The sequence below is a fragment of the Odontesthes bonariensis genome, chromosome 6, assembly GCF_027942865.1.
Source record: "Odontesthes bonariensis isolate fOdoBon6 chromosome 6, fOdoBon6.hap1, whole genome shotgun sequence".
NCBI lineage: Eukaryota > Metazoa > Chordata > Actinopteri > Atheriniformes > Atherinopsidae > Odontesthes > Odontesthes bonariensis.
Genome location: NC_134511.1, coordinates 8,150,055 through 8,173,435, shown reverse-complemented (window position 1 = coordinate 8,173,435; position 23,381 = coordinate 8,150,055). Strand labels below are relative to the sequence as shown.

Here is a 23,381-nt window from a genome sequence, read left to right as displayed (position 1 = left end):
TTTGCAAACTGCTCAACCTGAAAAATCCTTTTCAGAACAAATGTGTTTTTCAAGGAAGACATTCAAAAAGTGAACGCTAGATTAAAAAAAGAAAACCCTGCAGAAATGTCAGTCTGCGGCGGCTCTAAATTAGACTGCATGATGCAGGCCGTGTGTTCAATCTGCTGCCATTGTTGGCGGCTGCCTGGGCTCCAGCTTTTTGCTGTTTCAGTGGGCAGCCTGAGCTGAAGACTTATGTAAAGTCATCCAGGCACACTCGCCCAGCAAGGATTTGATTCAAAGTGACCTCTGACTCAAATTCCTCGACACAAAACTGTTACAAAGCCGAGAAACACTGAAGAAGCAATCTGTTGTTATCTGCAGTCACTTCAGATATCTTGAGGTGTCGGTCCACTGTCAGACCGAGGACTTAGTCCTTGGCGCCCCCCTCGCTCCCATGTTGTCACTACTCCAATACGCACAGTGAAACAAAACCTTTTTAAATATGCTGGTGGCGGCTGACGGTAGGTGTGGAGGGGCTTTAAGATTGTGCTAAGGCACGCTGGCTCTGCAAAGGCAACAACAGAAATCCTCCCCTGAGGCAAATGAAAACAAACACATGCAGACTCAGGTGGGAGGGCTAACCTTTTATCCTGTAAATGAGAAGTGAGGTTCACATTTGGGGGAGAGCTGTTGTCACCCACGGGGCCCTCAGGGCTTTGCAGCAGTTTATTTTTGCAGTTTCCTGTCGTGATTCTTTTGTTTGCCGTGGTTTTTGTCTTATTTCTCTTGCTGTGGTCGGGCTGGATGGACTTTATTGTCAAAAATGGGCAGAGTGGAAGGGCTTTCCAAGTCGATTTCACCCTAGTCTGGCTGTAAGCCTGTTGGTTTCTAACAGTGCCTTTTATCTGCAGCTCCTGGCTCTTGGTTTTGTGCGCTATGTGAAAAGCAGTCAAAGAACAGACAGTTGTGTCGTTGACTACCTACCTGGAGCTATGGTAAAAAACTGACAGAGATGGATAGAAAAGATCAGAACAGAAGGAGCTTACAGCCAAAGATATAACCAGAGAAAGTTTAAAGGTCTGGAATATTGACTTCAAATGAAAATGCAGCTGTAAAAGCACAATTTGGGTGAGAGCACTTTTGTAGAAATGCCACCACCAGATACTGAACTATCAGAAAGTGAAGCCACTCTTTTCAGTAAAGAGAAGGTCCGTCTGGAGCTCAGAGCTTTAATTTCTGAGACTATAACAATCTCAGGCGCGAGTGCCTCAGGATCAGATGGGGATTTAAATGACCAATTTATTCTTAACTTTCAGTTATACATGGAGGGCCACGTAAGCACATACGGTCCTTCTCTTGCTTTAAATAATGTAGTCTGTCTGATTGTGTATGCATAAAGTCTTTCAATTCCATGGTTTTATGTATAAGGACAAAAAAGATCCTCACTACCAAGTCATAAAAGTAGGTAAATACAACCTCAAATGAAAAAAAAACACGATACAAAGCTACATTTTAATTTTTTTGCTAATTTTAAGTCAAAAGGCAGAATAAAATGTCCACTCTTCTTTACAATGCTGTTTCAGTTAATTGGCATTTGCAGCATCTGTTCATGCACAGGCCTTTTAAGGTCCCTTCACAGCATTTCAATCAGGTTGAGGTCTCGACTTTGACTGGACCATTTTATTTCATCCTGATTCTTTTCTTTTTCAGCTGTTTTGGTGAAGATTTGTTGCTTTGTTTAAGATCATCATCCTGTTGCATGACTCAATATCTGACTAGATTTAGCTGTCAGACAGACAAAATAGCACCTCAGTGACTGCAAGGCGCCCAGGTCCTGTGGCAGCAGAACCAGCCCAGATCATCAGCCCTCCACCACCGTGCTTGACAGCTGGTGTGAGGTGTTTGTGCTGATGTGCTGTGTTTGGTTTCCTCCAAACGTGCAGCTGTGCATTATGAGCAAACATCTCCACTGTGGTCTGGTCTGTCCAAAGGACATTGTTCCAGAAGTCTTGTGGTTTGTTCAGATGTAACTTTATAAACCTAAGCTGTGCTGCCATGTTCTGTTTAGAGAGAAGAGGCTTTCTCCTGCAACCCTTCCAAACAAGCCATACTTGTTCAGTCTTTTTCCAACTGGACTGTCAACATGTCATGTAATGTGAGGCTTATAAAGTCTGAGAATCAGCTCTCTGGGGTTTTTTTTTCCCAGTTTCTCTGAGCATCGGCACATAGGATGAAATTGCTGGGACATCTGCTCTTTTGAAGATCCTCAACTGTCTTGAATGTTTTCCACTTGTGATTAAAATTTCCTCATAGTTTGTCAAAGGCCTTATAACCCTTCTCTGATTCATGGGCAGCAACAGTTGCTTCTCTAAGATCATTGCTCATGTCTTTCCTCCCGGAGCATTCACACACCTGAATGCTCCAGACAAGCAAACTGCCAAAACTTCTGCTTTACTTACTAGTGATCAATTAGTTAAGTACATTAGATTAGAAGCACCTGGCTCCCACCCTGTGGAAGCAGAAATTATGGACTTAATCTGCATTTTATCTTAGTTTATATTAGATGGTGACACAGTCTAATATTTAATGCATAGCTGACTGTCTGAGATTGTATTTACCTCATTTTAAGACCTGGTTGGAACCAGATGTTTCTTTTTGTCCCTGAAATGTCCCGATATGTTAAATAAAAAAAAGGATGCACTTTCTTTTTCACTGTACAAGCTATTTCAGAAACATCTGAGAACATCTCGCCGCGGTTGGAATAATTGTAATGATTTCCATTCAAAGCAAGCTTGACATTTTCTGCAAACGCGGCTGAAAATATTCATTTTCAAAGAAGCTGGAGTGTGAACAACAAGAGCACAAAAAGTCACATCAGTATCAGCGATGCTCTTTGATGTCGTGCGAGAGCAGAAATGACACAGCACTCTGGCCTTTGACATTTTAAACAAGTTCAAACACTTAAAAAACAATGTCAGAATGACCAAATATTTGTTTTCAGGAATCTGATGATCAGGAGAAGTCGCCATCAGGCAAAGAGACACCATCAGTGTCTGCTCTTTGAAAACACCAAGAAGCAGTTACTGAGTATGGTCTTCAAATGAGGCACACTATATCAAATATATGCTCACTTTGAACACTTCAAGTTGGGGCGGAGGCCACTGAAGACTGGAAACATGTTACACAATGTTATGTCATTGCTTGGTTCTACATCCCGCAGCCGGTTGGTTTATTGGCAACAGGTCAGTGATATGTTTGAGTATGATAAAAGCATACACCCTCGGTCTTTTATAGCGAAAGTCGGGCAAACATTGGCCAGTAGTTCAAAACTTTAGCAATCATGTGTCTTTATATCTATGGTGTTTAGATCACCTCCAAACACAACATCCTGGTGCATTTCAAAGCAAACTATACCCTCAGACAAGAACTGGTTTAGCCTAAGGATAAAACAGATGCTGAGCAGCCCTGTATATGCAGTTCAGAGCAGAGATGGGGACTCAAGTCACTGTGACTTGGACTCGAGTTGACTCGAGTCGCTGTTTTGATGACTTGTGACTTGACTTGACAAAAAATAAAAGACTCGAGACTCGACTCGGACTTGGAAGTTAAAGACTCGGCACTTGACTTGACTTGAATGACTTGAGTGTTATTTAGTTAATTTAGTTCAGTTTGAATATAAAATTAATAAATTTATTTAAAAAATAATATTGATTACCCGGTAGGAGCTCAGTCTGAGAATGGCGTCATGATTGGATCCCTACCCTGTCAATCAGTCATGCCCTCTCTACATACCTTACGTGTTTATTGGAGAGAATAAACTCATATCAGATATGCATCAACATGTCAGCGGGAGGGGGACCGAGAATCATTGTCTTCGGTTTTCCTAATTACCATTTTGACGGCAAAAGACGAACAGCACAGTGCAAGACATGCGGCGTCAACATCTCGGACAGCCAGACGACAACTTCCAACTTTGTTCGTCATTTGAAGATCCATTCTGACCAGTAAGTGCGCGTCAAATTAGCTAATATTATCCTGTTAGCCTAGTCCGTAGTTAGCTAACGTTAGCTTGATATGATACGGGGTGGACAGGTTGGACACATTGGCCAATGATGTTTACTGACAGTTACTTATATCTTGTCTTTTCACTTTATTTAGATCAGATTCTGCAGGTAAAATTGCAATAAGGTGACTTGACTTGACTTGACCTATTACAGGACTTGACTTGACTTGCCCAAGAAAAAAGTACTTGGGACTTACTTGATACTTGCACATGTGTGACTTGGTCCCATCTCTAGTTCAGAGCAGTGAGAAGTGCACAGACCTTTATAGAGTGAACACTAAACACAGTGACACAGAGATTAAGATGCCAGCGGTCTTACAGACGGTAAAATTGATCTGTCTCGTCTCTTTGTGTCTGTCACATTCAGAGCCTCGACGTGAGATGTCACAGTCAATAAACCCAGGGTTTTTTTGTTTTTTTTTTAAAACACAAGCCCCTTCTTGTAGCCCTGACCACACCATCTTCAGTGAAAATTACAGCGTACATCAAGACGTTTTGGAACATATGCAGCACATGCTGCTGTCTGACCATCATTTTTGTTTATTTCACATTCTGCATGTAGTTCAACACGGACATGAGTTTTCTTTATTAGTTGCCTCTGCCGATGGTGCTAAGAAGTTGCAGCTGAGACGTCGCACTCCATCACTATGATCTACAGACAGGGCACCAAGCTCTGTGCTGCGGCACTTATTTACATTTAGAAACGGAACAAAACCAAAGTCAGTTTTTAAAGAAGACATTTTGCTTGGAAGCAGACATGCGTCACAAGTTTCTTAATAAAGAACCAGCTCAACATTCTCATGAATAAACTGTTTGCCACCTGATCCCTTCAGCTGCATAGTCTCTCATTATGACACATTTGACACTAATGTAGGTCTCACACCAGCCTGTCATCAAATGTCAAAGTGAAAGGGCTCTAATCCCATTATTATTTTGTTGATGCCAAAATTAGGGAGGTCAGTTCGACACCAGTCGAAGGCAGGCAGTCGAGCTGACATTGAACAGTCACAGTCATGGCATCATTTCACATCATTTCACAAGGACAGAGTAACAAAACAGTGAGAGCAGCACATTAGCTGGAAAGATTTCAGCAAAATGACAAACAGATACACTCTAAAGTAAATTCACTGTGGCCACATGCTGCTTGTGTGACTGTATAGTGACTTCTAAAACTAATATCTATCTTTATTTTCTATGGTTTTATTGTCTTTATAAACATACATATCTGCACTTTATGTTAGCCGTTTTAATTGAGGCCACGAAGACACCCTAAAATAACAATAAGAATACCCAAACAAGTGAATTTTATTTTCTGCCTTGGGCCAAATAGATGTGGTCACGTGTTCACGGGGACTTTAACCGGTATGAACGAGTCCCTCTCTAAGTGTTAAAAAAAAAAAAAATCCATAAAAGCGATTTCCATATTCTTTCACATGGTTCCACTTGGAGCAGACTTTGGCTTTGTCCTTTAAGCCTCTTAAATACTGCCTATAATAGCAAAATGGCAAGAGAAAGAAGTAAGAAATCTTAAGGGTCAATACAACATCATGCCCTCAAAGAAGAACTTAGTAACCTTGAGCAAAACAGTTGATTTTGTTCAATTGAAGACCCCCATCTACCTCCTTTCTGCTGTGCTGCAGCTCTGCCTCCTGCAGACGAAGCAGCCATTGAAAAATACCACTTTGAGACTCCTCCTGGCTCGTATTGCTTTTGTCCTATAGGTTTGTGCTAACATGTAGACAATCGTCCACAAACAGGAGAATTTTCACTTTCTAATCAAGGACGGTGGGTTGACATTTTAACCTCATAGAACAGACGAAGACGGTCGACTTCTTCAAAGTAAAAGAAACTTTGAAATGAACACGAAATGCTACTAAACTGAAAACAGACACACGTATAGACAGATATTGATTTATATTGCTGCGATTTTCAGTCTCCGGATGAAATAATAAATCTTGTTTGTTGTGAAACAGTAATCCAGTGTCTTGGAGTGTGGCAGATGAAATGAGAAGAGCTCAACAGAGTGTTTGCGTACCTGCATTGAGACGGCTTGAACGTGAATCGTTGCTGGTTTGGAGAACAGCTGGGGGTCAGCAACACGCAAGGTGAACTCACCAGTCCTACACAAACAAAAAAAAAGAGGATGTTTTAAACAGCAGCATTTGACTGAAGGAGTTCCATTTCTGTCTCTCACAAAATCCCTTTAAATAACTAGAACACAGTGACAGCTTTTAGCGTAGGAGGTGTATTCTGGGAAAATACGTGTTGTCGTTAGACCCAATCACCCAAAGATCTATCTGCTGTAGGGGAGCAGAGGACACACACCGGCCCACCTGCTCATACACTTATTACTCAATATGTCGCATTGCTGCCTCAACATCATCAAAAGCTTATTACCAACAACTCCCCCGGGCTGGAGCCTGCAATCAACCAGTGGCAAATGAGGACCAAGTGACTGAGCGAGTTGTTTGTTTGGCAACGACTGGAAGGAAAATGCAGGTGCAAGTGGAACTATATGAAGTCCTTTATAAAAGTGTTAACTTTTAAGTGTCAAGATGTAATGTTTTTGTTTTTTTAAATCAATGAAATAGTTCAGTTCTTTCCAATACCCAAAACTTCAGAAAACGCACAAATGCGTTTAATAAACCCACGAATGCGACAAAAAGTTGCGCCGATGCTTTAAAATAAAAAAGTAATCTTTTCATGGTTGAACTGATCAGATAAAAGCTGCAAAAACTTATATGTAAAACCCGGTTGAGCTATTTTAATTGGTGAGATTAAATGTTGTTTTAGTGCATGTCTTTATCACAAATACAGAGAAGTGAGACCAAGGATTGATACAAACAGAGAGAGTTATTTCTATTTTCACACACTTGCTTCAAGAATTTACGGTTTGAAAATCTTATTTCTTTAGTAGTCGAGTTTCAAAGCATCTTGGTAGCGATGCACTCACGAAGCATAAAGGGGCTGATGTGAAATAAGTACTTGTAACACTTAAAAATGAAGTATTTGTAAGTGCTACAACTGTCTCTCTTCACATCTCATCCATTGTATTGACTGCTTACAGTTGGGTCAAGGTTGGAGGAGCCAGATTATTGAAAGCATTGAAATTTGTGTTGTGAGGCCATTCTTATGATGGTTGTGGAGAAGCCATAGTAATAAAAAAATATAAACCAGCGACTTTTGTACCTTTGAGCTCAAATCTCTTGGCTTGCAAAAACTTTTGCAAAAATTCTTGTTGCTTTTTTCCACTTCAAAATCATATGAAACTAAGATGCACTGTTTTTCTGTAAAATAATGAAAATAATTGATGTATTTTGGAGCAGTTAATCTTCTATCCATGTTTTTAACTTACATTTATGTGTATGTATTTGGCAGATGCTTCTATCCAAAGCAACTTACACCGGTAGGGTAGGGGGTCTTGCTTAAGGACCCCTACTGGAGGTATTACCTTTCATGCAGGGGATTTGAACCCAGGTCACCCACATGAAAGGTGGCAATCTTACCACTATAGTATCCAGTCCCCTTAATTCCCAGTCCGTAACCTAAAAGATGGCGACCACTGTTAAAAGATTTTCTTTATCACACAAAGCACTTTCCAACATTTCTGGACAGAAAAAGTTTTAGGGGAACTGTTATGGTTTGAATAATTGCACTAAGGTCCATCAAAGATTCATTGAAAATCTTATCAAAGTAACATCGGAAATGAATTTCTGGAAAAAAGAGAGATGCAATCTCCTAAATCTAATTTTATGCCTTGGTTATCTTTCAAAGGTTGCCAGTATTGGATTCATTATAGATGAAAGGTCGACTTTTTTAACGCAGCCTTGAGACATGAGTGTAAAGGCTTTTGATCTGTGTGCTTATGCATGTATTCATAAATGGTGTTTCACTGACACTGAGCAAGCCACTTCTCTTAACCATCAACAGGCATGACTAAGGCAATGAATGACAATAACAGCGGCTAAACCAAGTGAGTGGTCATAAGATTTCCTTCTTCAAAATGTTTAACCACCAACTCTCTGTTGGACACGTAATCTCTAAACACTCTGATGTACGACCTTAGGGAAGCAATGAGTGTTGCCAATGTCCCAAATAAACACCAGAGATTTTCAGGTGGCCAAATTTACAGACAGTTTGGTCCAGGCTTTTTCCACAGCTTCACATATGCGCTTCACAGCTGGAGATTTTCCTCTGGAAATGTACCCGAAATGTAAGGGAGGTGATGCATCTGTGTAAAGGGAGCAGGAGGCAGGACGTGATGCAAAAAGCATGTTTCCTTGACAACAGTGAAAGATTCTCCTTGATTACTGCAATTGTTAATGAACATACAATAGCGAGAAGCAAGTGGAAAGCAGCAAAAAAGAGAACCATTAACTCTCAGCAGCACAAACACTTGTTCACTTGCAGTACATGCAGCAGAAGCATCAGCTCACCTGCTGAGTTAACAGAGTTTACCAGGTAGGGTGGGTTGGGAAATCTTGGCAAGTCCCAAGTGAACACTCTGGAGCACATTTGTGTCTCACAAACCTCCCTTCTGGAACATCTCTGAACATTTAAGAAATGCAGTGCATTTATGAAAAGGGCTGTAGAGTTCTGTCTTTTACTGAGCTGGAGAGTTTTATCCTCATCTGGCAGAGCACACTTTAAGCTCCAGTTAGCAGTCTGATATCATCAATAACACCAGTTCCCACAACACACGAGGAAGGAATGCAATTTACAGCAGATCATCAGTTAATGCATGGCTAACATCTGCTTGTTCCGCTGTTATGAATCAAAAATCCTATTATAGATTTGAACTTTAGCTGCTGCTAGAGTTTAAACCTGGACTAAGAGATCTAAACACATCACACCAGTTTTAAAATCTTTACTCTGGCTTCCAGTCAGTCACAGAATAGATTTTAAAAGCCTGCTGATGGTTTACAAATCCCAGATAAGCTTAGGCCCAAAATGTATCTGTGATCTGTTCAGAGAATATAAACCCGGCAGAGCTCTTAGATCCAAGGACTCAGGTCAGCTGGTCCAGTCCAGAGTCCAGACTAAACATGGAGAAGCAGCATTTAGCTGTTATGCTGCAAACAAGTGGAACAAACTGCCAGTGGAGATTAAACTTTCACCAAATGGAGACATTTTTAAATCCAGATTAATAAACATTTCTTTTCTCATGTGTCTATCCAAGAAATTTGCACGATATCTTTTAACTTATCTGGACTGTTGCTTGATTTTAAATATATTTAAATGATTTTATTTGTTTCTCTTTATATTCTTTTATGTATTTTTAATGCTTCTTACACTCTCTGCTGCAATGCTTTTATTTTATGTGAAGCACTTTGAATTGTTTTGTACATGAAATGTGCAATACGAATAATTTTGATTTGATTTTAAACCGTTTATATCTAAGAGACTATTCTATCCCTATTTCTCAGCCTTTTGAGTATGTTAGAAATCTAAAATTAAGATAACAGCAGCTAATCTTCTTGCTTTTATAGTAAATTGTGTTCATTAGCAACTTTAAATCAATCGTTGCTCGCTGATCTTGAAAATGATGAGAAGCCTGATGAGAAAAGTGAAAGCACATGAACTTGTCCTGATGTCTGAAAGGGAGATACTTCTTAAAGTTTGAAGGGAGCCAAGCCTCCAGGCCCCTGTTTGTGTCTGCACCTGTAGCCATCATTTATAAATGATGGCAGTAACATGTAGATTTGTCCTCATTTGATTTGGGGTGTAAATTTTAGCTGTCTCTTTTAATCTAATGGCTTAAAACTGGGTGGTGGATTGAATCGGAATTGACTAATATGTCTATTGTGATTGGATGAATTGGACACAGACCTTGGAAACAGAAAATGCCAAAGATTAATGGCAGAAAAAATGCAGAGCCGTTGTGTTGTTGAAAGCAGGCTTCTGTCTGATATTTAAAGAGGCTGCACAGTCCCGTCTAAAGCAGTCACTTTGATCCATGCCACTAAGTGCTCTGCTTTTGGGCAGTTTTGGTCCAAATTATGCAAATATGGCCACATTAACTAAATCTAATGGATGGATTTTTGAGCATCTCCAATCATTTGCTGGATAATAGAAATGACTATAAAATGAAGAAGAAAAATACATCAAACAGGTGATGATAATAAGAGCAGGAAATAATGAAATGTGTTGACGCTAATGGATGGAGAGGAGGGATTCAGAGTAAACTGAACAGGTTGGGAAAATGACCTTCAGAAAATTTCACACCATCTTTCAAACTTTCTATCATTATAATAGGGTGTCAAACTCAATGATGACACCCAGAATGTCATATTTAATACCATTTCTAGTAACACAGGGAGAGTAATGACAAGTTAAAGCATAAAATGAATTGATTTAAAAGGCTTCAGATCAAGTTTTTCATTCCTTCTTTTTATTACAGTAGCAGCCCTGATTATCAATGAACGAAAGCGTGATCACCAGCACAAATTTAGGACTTTAATGCCGGTTCGTTTTTTATATTTAAAAGGAAAAATGACACGGAGTAAAGTATGTAAAGGCTGAGTAAATCAAGCCTTATTTAAGAATAAAAAAGTGTGGTATTTCTTTTGGCTAATCCGTCTGTTCATAACCACAACAATTATCAGTAATGATGCCAAGACTAATCAAATATTAATGTGTCAAGTTGCGTGTTGACTTGAGTTAGTTGGTTGACGTGTCACTGTAGCTTCCAGTGAGCTGCACACACATTGTGTCATTTCAGAGGGTAAGATTCACTTAAAAACTGCTTTTGACTGCTTTTTTCAGTAATAATCAACAGCGTGGACAGAGAATGCAAACAAAGCAGCGTTGGCTTAATATCACATCAGAGAGGTTTTGTGTGTAGTTTCAGGACAGTTATTGAGAACTTTGTTGTGTGAGCGGGGGTGTAGAGTTGGCAATGCTTGGCCCGTTGCAGGGATGAAAATAGGGAGAAAGAAGGGAGTGAAATCATGGATTATCTGAATTTTTATTACTGACAGCCCTGACACTGATTCATGATAATCATAATCATCTCGGTGTAAAGGGCCCCTTAGAGGTCCATCTTGCTTTTGTTGATGTGTAACGCATTGATCAGCATGATGCCATTATTTCATGTTTAAATCCTGTCTTTACCCTCCAAATTATTGGAAAGGTAGATGTGCTTTTTTAAAAGCAAGATCACCTGCTTATTATACATTTTATCATCAAAAATACGGGTCTGTTGTGCCACAGGACAGTCTGAATGCTTGTTTCCTTTAAAAATACAGGTAAAAAAAAGTGGGAAACTGGACACAGAAGGCGATGATGACTATGATATAGGTGCTGGACTCAAAAAAAAAAAAGAAAGGAAAAGCTTCTGGGCACATTTCCAAGTTACACTGGTGTAAAATATTGTGGCACTGTCTTCAAAAAGGTATCAATACCACTGCAAATAAGTGCCTTATCATTAGCATTTTGTGATAGTAATAAAGGAAATGAATAAATTAGTGAAAAAACAGTTAAACAAATGTGAAAACTCTAAATTAATGTCATATTTGCATACTTGTAACACTGGAAGCTAATCTGTAACCATGTTGCCTCTGGCTGAATTGCCTCAAAGGTCCTGCTGAACCGAATCCAATCCACTGACCTGGCTTTATCTTTTTGGTGCCTGAAGCGGAGCTGGCCCAGCCCCAGCTCTGCCCATGTGAAGGTGTCGTCACTGTTCAGTTCTCGCCCCGCTTCTCCTCTCGTCTCGTGTCCTTTGCCCTCTGTGAACAGGACCAGCTGTCCGTTACTCGGGCCGCGAATGAGCTGGAAGACCAGTTGCTCAGTCGGACTGTCTGGGTCCTTAACTTGCAGCAGGGTGGGCAGCAGTGGGGCATAACCATCGAGGGGAACCAGCAGGGAAGCGTTGATCCACAGGGAAGGGGTGTGGCTGTTTACTGAGAGGGGGGAAAGAATGAAAACTCACATTACTGCATTTCCAGTTACATTACAGCCAATTCACAGACACTGCATTATCTCTGCTGTGGACCATTAGAGAGCACTAATGCTTTATCAAGACAGAAGGAAATCAAGGGGCAGAAAAACTCCTCTTCAGTTTATAATTTGAGCTCTAAATTACACTAGCAGATGATTTACTGAAAAAGCCATAAAACTGACCAGTCTAATAACCAAGTTGTCTTAAGAATTTAATATAAAAAGACCTTTTTCATGAAGGAGTAAAGAAAACATGCTACATTTACTTTAACTACGACGTGTTAATGGCTTTCCAAGCCTTCGATATAATGAAATAAAGTGATAGCCGGATCAGACTGGTGTGGGTGAACGGGTGGAGAGGAGCCTGTAAAATTAAACTGAAAAAAAAAAAAAAAAAAAAAAAGCATGTGCGGGAGAATTGGTTTTGGCGAGACATCTTGATCTTAGCGTGGCATTTTAGAAGCTGGCTTAATTGGATCGGACCAAACTTTGCTCGGGAACTTTTTAAAGATCAGCTCTTTTGTGATATGCCACACTATAATCTCATTACACCTCCTCTAATGATGCCAGTAGGCACTCTAAAATCTCAAACTTTTGGCCTCGTAATCATACTTATTCATGAGAACAACTTTACAATTTAAAGTACATCACTCCCAACTTTTTCTTTTGTTGGCTTGCAAAAATAAAATTGAGAGGTATTTCTTGCTTTTACTTAAATTAACTCACGGATTAGTTGAAGCCTACAGGCTAAGATGTTCATTATTTCACAAGAGAGACGCATTTATCTCTAATTGTGCATGATAATATATTTCTGTAATTAAAACTGCACTTTGCCACATTACATGAATCGTCTCACCACCGCAGTCTGCCTCAGGCATCGCAGCCTGCAGGTTGACACCCACTACCTGAAGATAACAGCGGAAAAGATTAAAGAAGGCTCTTTTTAATGAGCCGACGGTGCATACCGTGCTCTTTTTGTGCTCTTTGTGAGGACCGGTTAGTAACAGGAAACCCCTAATATCAGACAACTGATGCAAGTCTCTCCAAAGACTTTCGGTAAACATTATGAGATCTAAACTGCAGGGGGTGACAATTAAGATGATCTTCTCCAGGAAATGCAATATATTCATCATAACTGTGTGTTTATTTGCGCAGAACTGCATGACATGTCATCTTAAAATGAGCTAATTACGTGCAAAGAAGCCAGGGGTCCTTCTCCACCGAGTTGTTATTACAGTAGATCATTAGGGGTAAACCACACTGGCGTTTTCTTTCCAGCATGTTGGAAAATGTACACTCAATTTGGTTGCAATCTGCAATTCGTGTCACTAAAGCCTTTACACTGGAAATTCGCTCTTTTCATCAGTTTGTCAAATTAATTTATAATTACTGTTATTCGACAATTTTGTGCAATATGACACAAGATATTTGCAATAATTTATTCTCATTGCCTGGCTGTTATCCAACTCTGCAGCTTCTGAACATGTTAGTAAGAACCTATTAATCAACCCAGCTGAGGATAACTCACAGAAGATGTGTGTGTGGGTTTTAGCAGTGGTTTGTCATCCGCACTTTTAGAATCAAAAGCAGCTTTTTGGCACACGTCAACTTTTTTCCAAAAATGAAACACAGAACTTCCCATGAGCGATATACATGTTCTTAACCCTTTTTAGATTCAATTTACTACTCCACCATTGTTTGATATCAAGCTACACAACACTTGACTAAATTTGTCTGTAAAACCATCAAAATGCCTAACCTTATATCGAGTGGATTTAAGTTGGGAATTTGTAGTTTATTTCACTGTTGGGACTTTTAATTGTACATTTGCAACTGTTTAAATCAGCAGCTAAAACAGCACATATATATATGTATTAGCGGGGTGAACAATAACACAAAAAAATAGAACCTCTCACAAGGAGACAAGGAGAACTGAGAATAAAATGGAGGGAGGTGAGAGATTTGCCCACGCCTACCTATTATAGGCCTCTGTAATTTCTTACGCCAAACACACAACATTTGCATTTAGGCTGAAGCAGTCTGGTTCCATGGCACATGAAAAACACGAGACACTATCCTATTCTGCCTATTATAGCTAAACTATTTACTAAACTATCTTAGGCATTATAAATGGGTAAAATGTGGGTAGGCTAGTTTAAAAGGCTACTCAATCAGGGGAATGACTTATCAGACCATATCAGGTGCTCTTAATTTAAAATTTTGACTTTTTATTTTGCAATATTTCCTCTTACTGTGCTACAGTAAGATTAAAACATGTTCAGTACCTGGACTGAAATATTGTTCATTATTTTGTATCTATTGAAAATTGTAATACTGTGCATCCATACTGTGTTTTTTAGTAATATTTCCTCTTGTAAAAGGCTTACTTGATTATGTTTGATGAGCTACAGAAGGAGGAATTGAAAAGCTAAATGGATGAACTCAAAAGTGTTTTTATTTGCTTATATAGCCTATTGCTCTGTTGAACCTGTTGAAGTTCATACAAATTTGAATAAATATTCTTATACATCCAGTAGGCTACAGGCTCATTTTCTGTATACAGTAAGGCAGTGTTGGTGGAGGTGTTCTGGCTGGGGGCCTGGGCCCCTGCACAGCTGTATGCCCAGCAACGTCCCTGGTCAGCAGCAAGCCGTGTAGACTTTATGTGATGTCTCCTGGTCATGGGAATTATTCATGCCCCCATCTCCGTGAAATTTGATCATTCAACAGTCCAGTTGCTGTTATGGCAGAAACAGAATACTGTGAATGTGAACACTTAATTCACATTTCATTACAGTTTGGAAGTTATTTTCAGAATTACGTTAATCTTTTCCTGCAAACTAATTATGCGTACATTTAAAATAAATGCTAAAAAAAATAGAGCTAATTGGTGCAGGAGTCAAAAGGAGACTCCTCTAGTGAGGATGTTTAAAGTATGTTTAAATTATGGAGATTTCTGGACGAATGATTTTTGCAGCTGAAGCTCCCAAAGCAGTTTGTGCCTGCGGACAGCAGAACTGACACCACATACAGCTCCAGCAGGTAAGAAACCCGACAGTGTGTTTTTACCATGGCAGGTTCTGATCTTCAGATTGGCATAATATCCAGGTCCACAGTCAGGGGTGCAATATCCTTCCATGAGGTAGGTTTGATCGCGACAGGCTTTGCAGCCTCCGACCCCGTCACACAGCACACAGTCGGATGAGCAAGCTGATGAAGATCAGAGGTTCAGAGGTAAGGTTTTTCATTCATTCTTTGTTATTATCCATTTCCTTTTATTGCCTCTATTTTCAAATATAGCAGTTTTCTAAACTTTCCCTCTCACAAATGATCTTACACAGATTCCTTTTCGAGTCTGTGTCACAGCCATGAAACACAAAACATTTAAGATCTCTTACACTTGCAGACTTTTAAGGAGACATCCAGGAAATAGTTTCTGCCACATTCAAGCACACACTGTCCTTGCAATGTGGCGTAAGGAGGCTGGCATTCCAGGCACTGTCCAGGACCCTGACACTCCAAACAGTGATCGTCACAGCCTGAAACCCAGCAACAAACAGAAACCTCCTGAGTGGATTATACACAGGATAAAGGGACATCCAGCTGAAAACTTTTTAGAGAAAAATGTTGACTCTAATTTACTACTGTAACTTAAAATGCATGTTTCTCGTTTATTCTGAAAATGTTTCGATTCTGATGAAAATTATACGACTGCTTTTGTATTGATAAGAAATTATTTTTACTAGGGCTGGGCGATTTAAATCGTTGTCATCGCGTTAACTCGTTAATTATTTAATGCAACAAATATTTTATCGCGTATTAGCATAGGTTTTATTATTTCTTGTATTATTGTAAAAGTCTGTTGCTCACAGGCTTTTATTTTGTAAAAGTCTGTTGCTGTCTGCTGCGGAACTGGAAAAGAAAGTAATCGGCGGATCCACCAAACATGGAGAAGGGTACGGAACTTTTACTCGGCCATTTTCATTTTAAAGTTCTTCCAGACGGCGGAGTCGACAGAACCAAAGTCATCTGTAAACTCTGCCAAGTTGAATTGTCTTCTCAGCGTAGTAGTTCCAGTCTAAAATATCCCTTAAAGGCAAAACACACAACTGATAGCAGCAAGTCATTCAAGGAAACAGACAGTGGAGCGAGGCTTCTACATAAAAACTACAGAAAGATGCTGATGTTAAAAGTGTGTTTGCACAACAAATGTTATGGCACTTTCATTCATGTGGCAGCACATTTAAAATAAAACTAAATGCTAAAACCTATACACTACTTTTGAATTTTTGGATTGTGCGTACAAATGCGATTAATCGTGATTAATCAGGGAAATCATGTGATTAATTAGATTAAATATTTTAATCGTTGCCCAGCCCTAATTTCTACATGGTATTTCACTTAGTCATCAAATGAGAGGCTGTAGGTTCCTCTCAAGTTATCACCACTCAGAAACAGTACAATTAATACATGTAATGGGTTTTCTCAGGGAAGCTTCCCACTAAACTGCTCCTGATTTACCGTTTAACCCTGTTAAATCAGGGTTAGATTATATAAACAAGACTGGAAATCAACTTTAAATGGTCACAAGCATGATGGAATGCAAGTACAGTACGAAGCATGAATATGAGTGGCTATGATAGCATCAGCTGCACATGATGCAGGTCTGTTTATCTGCTTTGTGTTGGACTGACCGAGGCATCTGTCTCCGTCCTGATAGGAGCCCCGGAGGCACCCCTGTATGCACACTCCATCCTGCAACACATAGCCCTCCATGCACTGCAGGCAGTCAGTTCGCAGAGGGCCTCTGCAGGCGTTGCAGCTCCAGTCACACTCTGGGGACAAGATGGGGGGGGGGCGGATTTCAAAGGTGAGAGCAGAACAGAGGCACACAATTGATCTAAACCCATCAGCGTTTTTTCCCCTTTCTCTCTCATCACCTGCACATCCAGTGTGTTTGTGTCCTGCTCAATTAATACTGCAACAATCAGGCATAATCAGGGGAAATAAAGCTCTTTTTATTTGTGTGAGATTCCGCGTTTGTATTTAAGCTTCAGTCAGACGCTGATTTTACAAAGAAGTTACTACTTGCAAGGCTGAAACTGTTCAGGGCATGACATTTTAACACAAGACAAAAATAACAAGAGGCTTTCCAAAGTCACCAATTTATCATGCTTGATGACTTTTTGCATTTAGCTGCAAAACAGCTGATACTTTTATTGTAATTCTGTCAGTTGATAACTGGTTATTTAAAGATCAAATTCAGAAACATGTTTAGGTCACTCTCCTATATTTAAACATTCAACTGACCTTTCCTTTCTTTATCTATTGTTTAAAGCCAACACATTTAGTAACTCATCTTTAAATGTACGTCTTTACTCTCAACCTCTTGGTGATTTTGGTGACAGCTGGGAGAAAAAAAAAAAGGGCTGAAAGGTGCCAAGCTAACCAAAACCGATGTTTTAGAATTCCCGATTCTCTCTGAGAGCTTTGGATGCTCCCCTGTGACGGTGAAATAAAAGCTCCCACGCTTCTCGCAGCTAAGCAAAGCCCTTCAAGTTTCCTCAAAGCTCTTTTGGTTTTCAGTGAGCAGATGGCGACGTTGCCATTTCACGCTGGGTCCACCCACGGTTCAGGTAGTGGCTGGTTAACACAGCATTGTGGGGCGGATAGCTAAAACCGCCCCGTCTCTGTGAGAGGCACCGCTAGCCGCCTGTGAGGAAATGAATCTGTTTACCTAGACAACAGCAGTTTGCATAGCTGCTAATCCAGAAATAGGCATGGGAAGTGGTGGCCCACAAGGAACCGCTTTCTGCAGGTGCCTGACACCAGGAAAAAGCTCTTTAGATTGAACCAAACCAGTGAAAAAGGGAAGTCTGTGATATCACTTAAGTGGGACATTACATAAAATGACTTTCTCTTGATTAAAGGGGACAGCTGTACTTTATATTATGGGTACCATTTAAATTCTGCACTCCTTGTCATTAGTATTTAATACTAATGAGATATAAAAAAAATAAATAAAAGGGAGGCAAAATATAGTTCAACACATCTTACAGCGTCAGATTCAGCCTCATTTTAATAATATCAACCCTTGCAAAAACATGTAATCACTTCTCTTGGAGAGGTTTCATTTAGCAGTTAAATAAAATCCTAGATGCCACCAAACATTTTTTATTTAGCAACAGAAATTCTGGCTTTATGATATATAGCTAAAAAAGATGCTGTGAGTCACAGCAGATGCTTTTTCAGTGTAGGTGGAGGAAAAAATACTATGCAATCATCTTGTTATTTGCATTCTAAAAACAAATACAAATATGCAAATGTGTCTGCAGTCAGAAACACAAGTCAATATTTGCGACTCTACTCTAAGAAACCAGCTGGAAGAAATGGGATTTCCATCAAGAAAAGGTAAATATAAACCATAAGTAACACCTGGACAGAAGGAGACAAGGTTACAGGCTAAAGAGAAGCAGGCATGGACTGTAAATAAAGTAATGTTCAGCGGTGAATCACCAAACTGCATTGAACATGGAGACGATGCAGCAACTTTTATTTGGTACATATAAAGATGCCCGACTGGAAAAAAATAAGCACATTTCCACAATCATTGATGATGAGGAGTTGAAGTCAGGTAAGTCATTACCTCTATAGTAAATGCATAGGTGGACAAACTGTGGGCACTTTTCTCATTCGGTTCGGTGAAGCTGAGGTCATTTTTCAAGATGAACCATAAGCATCTCGCACAGAGCAAAAACCGTTCAAACCTTTCATCAAGGAAGGAATATCAACCCAATGACGTGAGCAGCAAACAGTCTGGATCTCAATGGGATCGAAAATTTATGGTGGAAATATGAAAAAATGGTCCATGACAAGACTCCAGCCTGCAAAAAGCCGATCTGTCAGCTGCAATACGAGAAAGCTGGAGCCTGGTTTGATCAAAAATATTGGTTTTCATTAGAGAAGTCCACAAAGAGCTTTCGTAGGTGCAAGAAAGTTCTTTTTCGGGTTCACTATTCCATTTTTTATCCTCGACTTGACTGAAAAATAAGCTGACATCAACATTTTTTGTTGTGTTTCACAAAGCCAGAAACTGCAGCTGTTAAATGAAAGTTTTGAGTAATATCTTTGAGTTTCTGCACAATAAAAAAAAAACAGCAATCACAGCAGAATGGATCTGAACAAATGGCTAATGATGCGAGTGCTTAAAACAGCCAATCATCGACTTTAACTGCTCTCCCAAATGAAGCCGCAAACAGAAAGTTTGACACGGATCAACAACTCTTTCTTATTCATCTCAAAATATTTAAAAAAGTGCATCAGAGAGAAGCTGTGCTAACATTTCTGAGAATAAAAACTGATCAACCAGGTAATGAAATTTAGAGTAACTTTAGTTTGCTGTCAAAAGATTTAAGTCAGTCACAGTGAAAAACCTCCAGACCAAATGTCTGCAGCTGTGTTGCAGACATTGTGTTGCAGACACATGAGAAGCCCCCATTTTCCTCGGGTGCCCCGCAACACACCTATTAAATTCTATGTAGATTGCCCCCCAACTGTCACCAAATGCCTCATCAACAGGAGTTGTTGGACTCCTCTCTAAGCAAAGTGCCCTGAGTTGATGTTTTTGTTTCCAATTGGAGTTACATAAATATGTGTGAACATAATTAGATAAAAAGTTATTCAGAAGAGAGACTCCCCCACAGATATAAATAGAGATTCCTGGAGATGACCAGAGGTCTTGCATACATGCAGATTGGACTTGTATTCTGTGAGGCTCATCCATCAACTTCTTTGTGCTCAGAAAGATGTAACACTGAGATAAAGACGAACATACAGTGGTTGGCATTTGCATATCTGCTCCCTCAGTTTATTACTTGATTGATGGGCTCCATAAACTCATTGTGCCGTTCTATGCTACATGCAATATGGATGGAGAGCAATTTATGAATATCATAAAGGGCACACTGAATATATATATATATATATATATATATATATATATATATATATATATATATATATATATATATCCTCATTATTAATCCAGTGTGTCCGCTGGCCTCTCTGCACCACTGCAGTTGGTGTCATGCTGTGTCATACCTCTGCAGGCGCGGGTCGTAGTATTGAGGTAGTACTGATGGGCGCAGCTGTCGTACTGGCATTCTCCAAACAGCAGCACCTTGGCGGGGTCACGGCAGGATGTACAAACCCCGGCCGTGTCACATGTCAGACACTGGCTGTCACACGCTGCCAAAAAAAAGAAAAAAAAGATCAACACAGAGGTCATGGTAGACACCGGAGAGGAGAAAAACAGCGACAGAATGTGATTACTCATCACCTCATGCTGCCTGAACGTGCCTTTGGTGAACACTAAAATTGGATTTTTGTAATCTTTCATGTCTGTGGCTGTCTTTAGCCCCGCAGCAAAAATGTTGTAGCATTTATAGAACAATACATACATAATACAACACATTCAGCGACAAGAATCAATGTGACACAATATCAAAACACTTAACAAGCACAACACAAGCACAAATAATTGCAAAATTTGAGTGTAGGAAGTAAGAATAGTTTTGAGGATGCTCAGATTTTTCTTCTTCTTCTTTGTTTCGGGTATCTGCTTCTCCGCTTTCAACTCTTTCATTATAAACCAGCTGCTTCCAGTTGCCCTACTTTTTCACCGGATGCGTTCTCCATCTTTCTGCTCAGTTGCATCCCCCTCTCCCTTCAGAATGCGTATATTTAAGCAAATTTGTGTCCATAGTACAACAACCTGGTGGATCATAGTCCATATGCCCCTGGAGTAAAAAAGAACTGCCTTTTTTGGTGTAGCTAGTTTGGGGAAAGTCTAAACAGGAGTTAATCTCAGCATCTATCCAGATTACGCTGTTGTATTTCCAATATTTCCCACTTTAGCCATTTTCAGTTATAGCACATACAATCTCAGGTCTGCTCTTACAGGCTGGTAAATCTAGCCCCCGCTTCTCATGGGAGCACACTGTTGATTTTAATTCTGGCCCTCTTTCCTGGGTCCTATCCTCAACCCCTGCATTTCAGCCGCAGGGACCAGAGGCCAAACACATTCCCCAGAGAAGTATTTCCCAGCTGAAAACAGCCACGGTAAGGAACTTTTGAGACTCCCCAGAAAGGGCTTACAGCACTGGACATTTCTAATTGGTTGAGTACAGTTGCATTTCTGTCTCAGTCAACTAACACAAGAAACTTGTAAAATCAGTTAGTTGTTGCTGTTTAAAACATTCTCACACAGACTCAGATTGTGACAAGAAACCACTGAATCTCACCAACAAAATGTTAATCTCTGTTTCGCGGTGGCTGTCTTTTAAGGCACAAACAAAAAGGAAAAAAACATGTAACATTGTTAGACTTTGCCTGGCCTGACCCTGTTGCCCTGACTCTGCACAGTCTCAAGGACTTAATTAAAGCAATACAATGTAACTTCTCAAAAAGCCCATTATGGAGCTCCCCCTACAGGCTTGGAGGTAATGTACGGTTACACTGTCGTAAGTACAACACCCTTTCGCTTTCACGTTTCACGTTTGTTGACGAACCGGCGAGGAGTCAGAAGGTGCAAGCTATGTCGACCGAGAAGGTAAGATTAATCAAACTCAGACCCCCGAAAGGCATAGGAGACAGGCCAATCGTAATATTAAAACTCTTTCTAGCCGCACAATTTTTTTCAAGCTGTTATTTTAAAGGTAGGGTAGGAGATCCTGGATTTTGAGTCCAGCGAAGCTGCATTTTGAAAATACACAGGTAAAAAGTCCCAACCCTTTTCTTCACTTTCCCCCCGAAGGCACGCCTCTAGAGTACATGAACGCGCACGAGCACGAAGGTGCACGAGCGCTGTTCTGACAGCAAGCATCGATCGTTGCCGTATTTAGTATTTCGTATTTAGTATATGATAACTATACGTTTAATAATGCTAGGTGCTAGCCAAGCTGGCTCTAGTTTAGCTTCCTGCCAAGCTTCTGGGCGCGTAATTCGTTCACGGAGCAGGGTACGCGCACAGGGGGAAGGAGGGGGAGGGAGGAGCAGATTGCTGTTTGATTGACGCATCAGAATCCAATCATTGTTAACGGTCCGTTCACAATGATTGGATACTGTTTTTCCTGGATTGTACGTTCTAGAGGCCACTAAAACTTTTCATATTTGTGTCAAAACTTTTAATTAATTGGTTGCAATGGGGGTGTGAAGAGTATTTCAAGCAATATGTAAAAAAATGTTCCAGAAAAAGATCCCCTACCCCACCTTTAAGGTAGAAATGTTACATAGTATTACTTTAACCAAATATACTCTTTACCTCAATGGAAAACAAAAGACAAAATGATCTTTAGGATCCTTGAAATAAGCCTCAGGGCGTTTAAGTTCTGGATGCTTTTGGTCAAACTGTTCTAATGGATTTTTCTGCACAAAGTAGCTTTAATCCTCTCCCATTTTTCTAAGGTTGTTTTAATATGTAGTATCGCCTGGTTCAAGTTCAGAAAGGTCTTCACAGATACTTCATGCCCTCAGGAACCCACAAACTTTCTTCCAACAAATATGTGTGGGATAAAGCGGACATTTTAGATTTTAGTCTGTGAAGAATGCGAGTTACTCAACACAGCTAAGGGTGTTTATTTTCAATGAGTCAAAAACTAAAAATAGTCTGAAAAATGAAACAGGTTGGTAACTGAGGCATTCATCTATGTTCTGTCTGAAACCTGTCGACCATAACGAATCATTTAACATGCCCCATTAACCCGCTGAGATGCAGTGGCGGTGACGGCAACCAACTTACCCTGACAGATCCGTTGGCCGTTGTCATAGTAACCGCGGGGACATTTGGGAGCACAAAGACCAGTTGGAGACAGAACGCTTTTTATGGGGCAAGAAGTGCAAGACAGAGGCCCCGCCCCGCTGCAGGCCTCACATGATGGATGGCATCCTGGAAAAAGACGTTTTTACTTTTCAGAAATATGGGAGGAGCAAAAGTAACAAGGAGACAAAAATGTGAAATATAATAGAACAGCATAGCGTAAATTCTTACCGATTAACAGCCCAAAACAGAAATTTATTAAAAGTTAAGGAAGACTATATAACGAAACACCTGGTATTAGTTAGTTACGTTATTACTTAAAACCGCTGAATCATTACATTCTTTTTTTCCCTTTTTTCCCGTTCTTTTGTTTATTTTTCAAAAAAAAAACAATCATTATATTCTTAACAGAATAAAAAAAACTTGAATCCACATTCTGAGTTTAAGAATATAAAATGTTTTTTTCCTTAGAGTGGTTGCTCCAAAGTGTCTCAAAGTGTGTACACTCTACTCAACAGACACTCTGCTGATATTCGATTTTGAAAAAAATATTAATGCTTATTCATCATCAGGATTTAA

The 23,381-nt window shown here is 39.9% G+C and overlaps 1 protein-coding gene across 1 annotated transcript in view; it reads right to left on the bottom strand.

The window, feature by feature from the left end:
* fras1 (Fraser extracellular matrix complex subunit 1) overlaps window positions 1-23,381 on the bottom strand; it is a 286,644-nt gene that overhangs the window by 90,814 nt on the left and 172,449 nt on the right. Inside the window, exons 21-27 of the mRNA XM_075467236.1 lie at window positions 22,785-22,931; window positions 20,087-20,233; window positions 16,681-16,821; window positions 15,385-15,525; window positions 15,056-15,196; window positions 11,655-11,949; window positions 6,081-6,165 (exon numbers count right to left, since the gene is read on the bottom strand). Of these exons, the coding sequence (XP_075323351.1) occupies window positions 6,081-6,165; window positions 11,655-11,949; window positions 15,056-15,196; window positions 15,385-15,525; window positions 16,681-16,821; window positions 20,087-20,233; window positions 22,785-22,931 (1,097 nt within the window). The remainder of the gene's footprint in view (window positions 1-6,080; window positions 6,166-11,654; window positions 11,950-15,055; window positions 15,197-15,384; window positions 15,526-16,680; window positions 16,822-20,086; window positions 20,234-22,784; window positions 22,932-23,381) is intronic.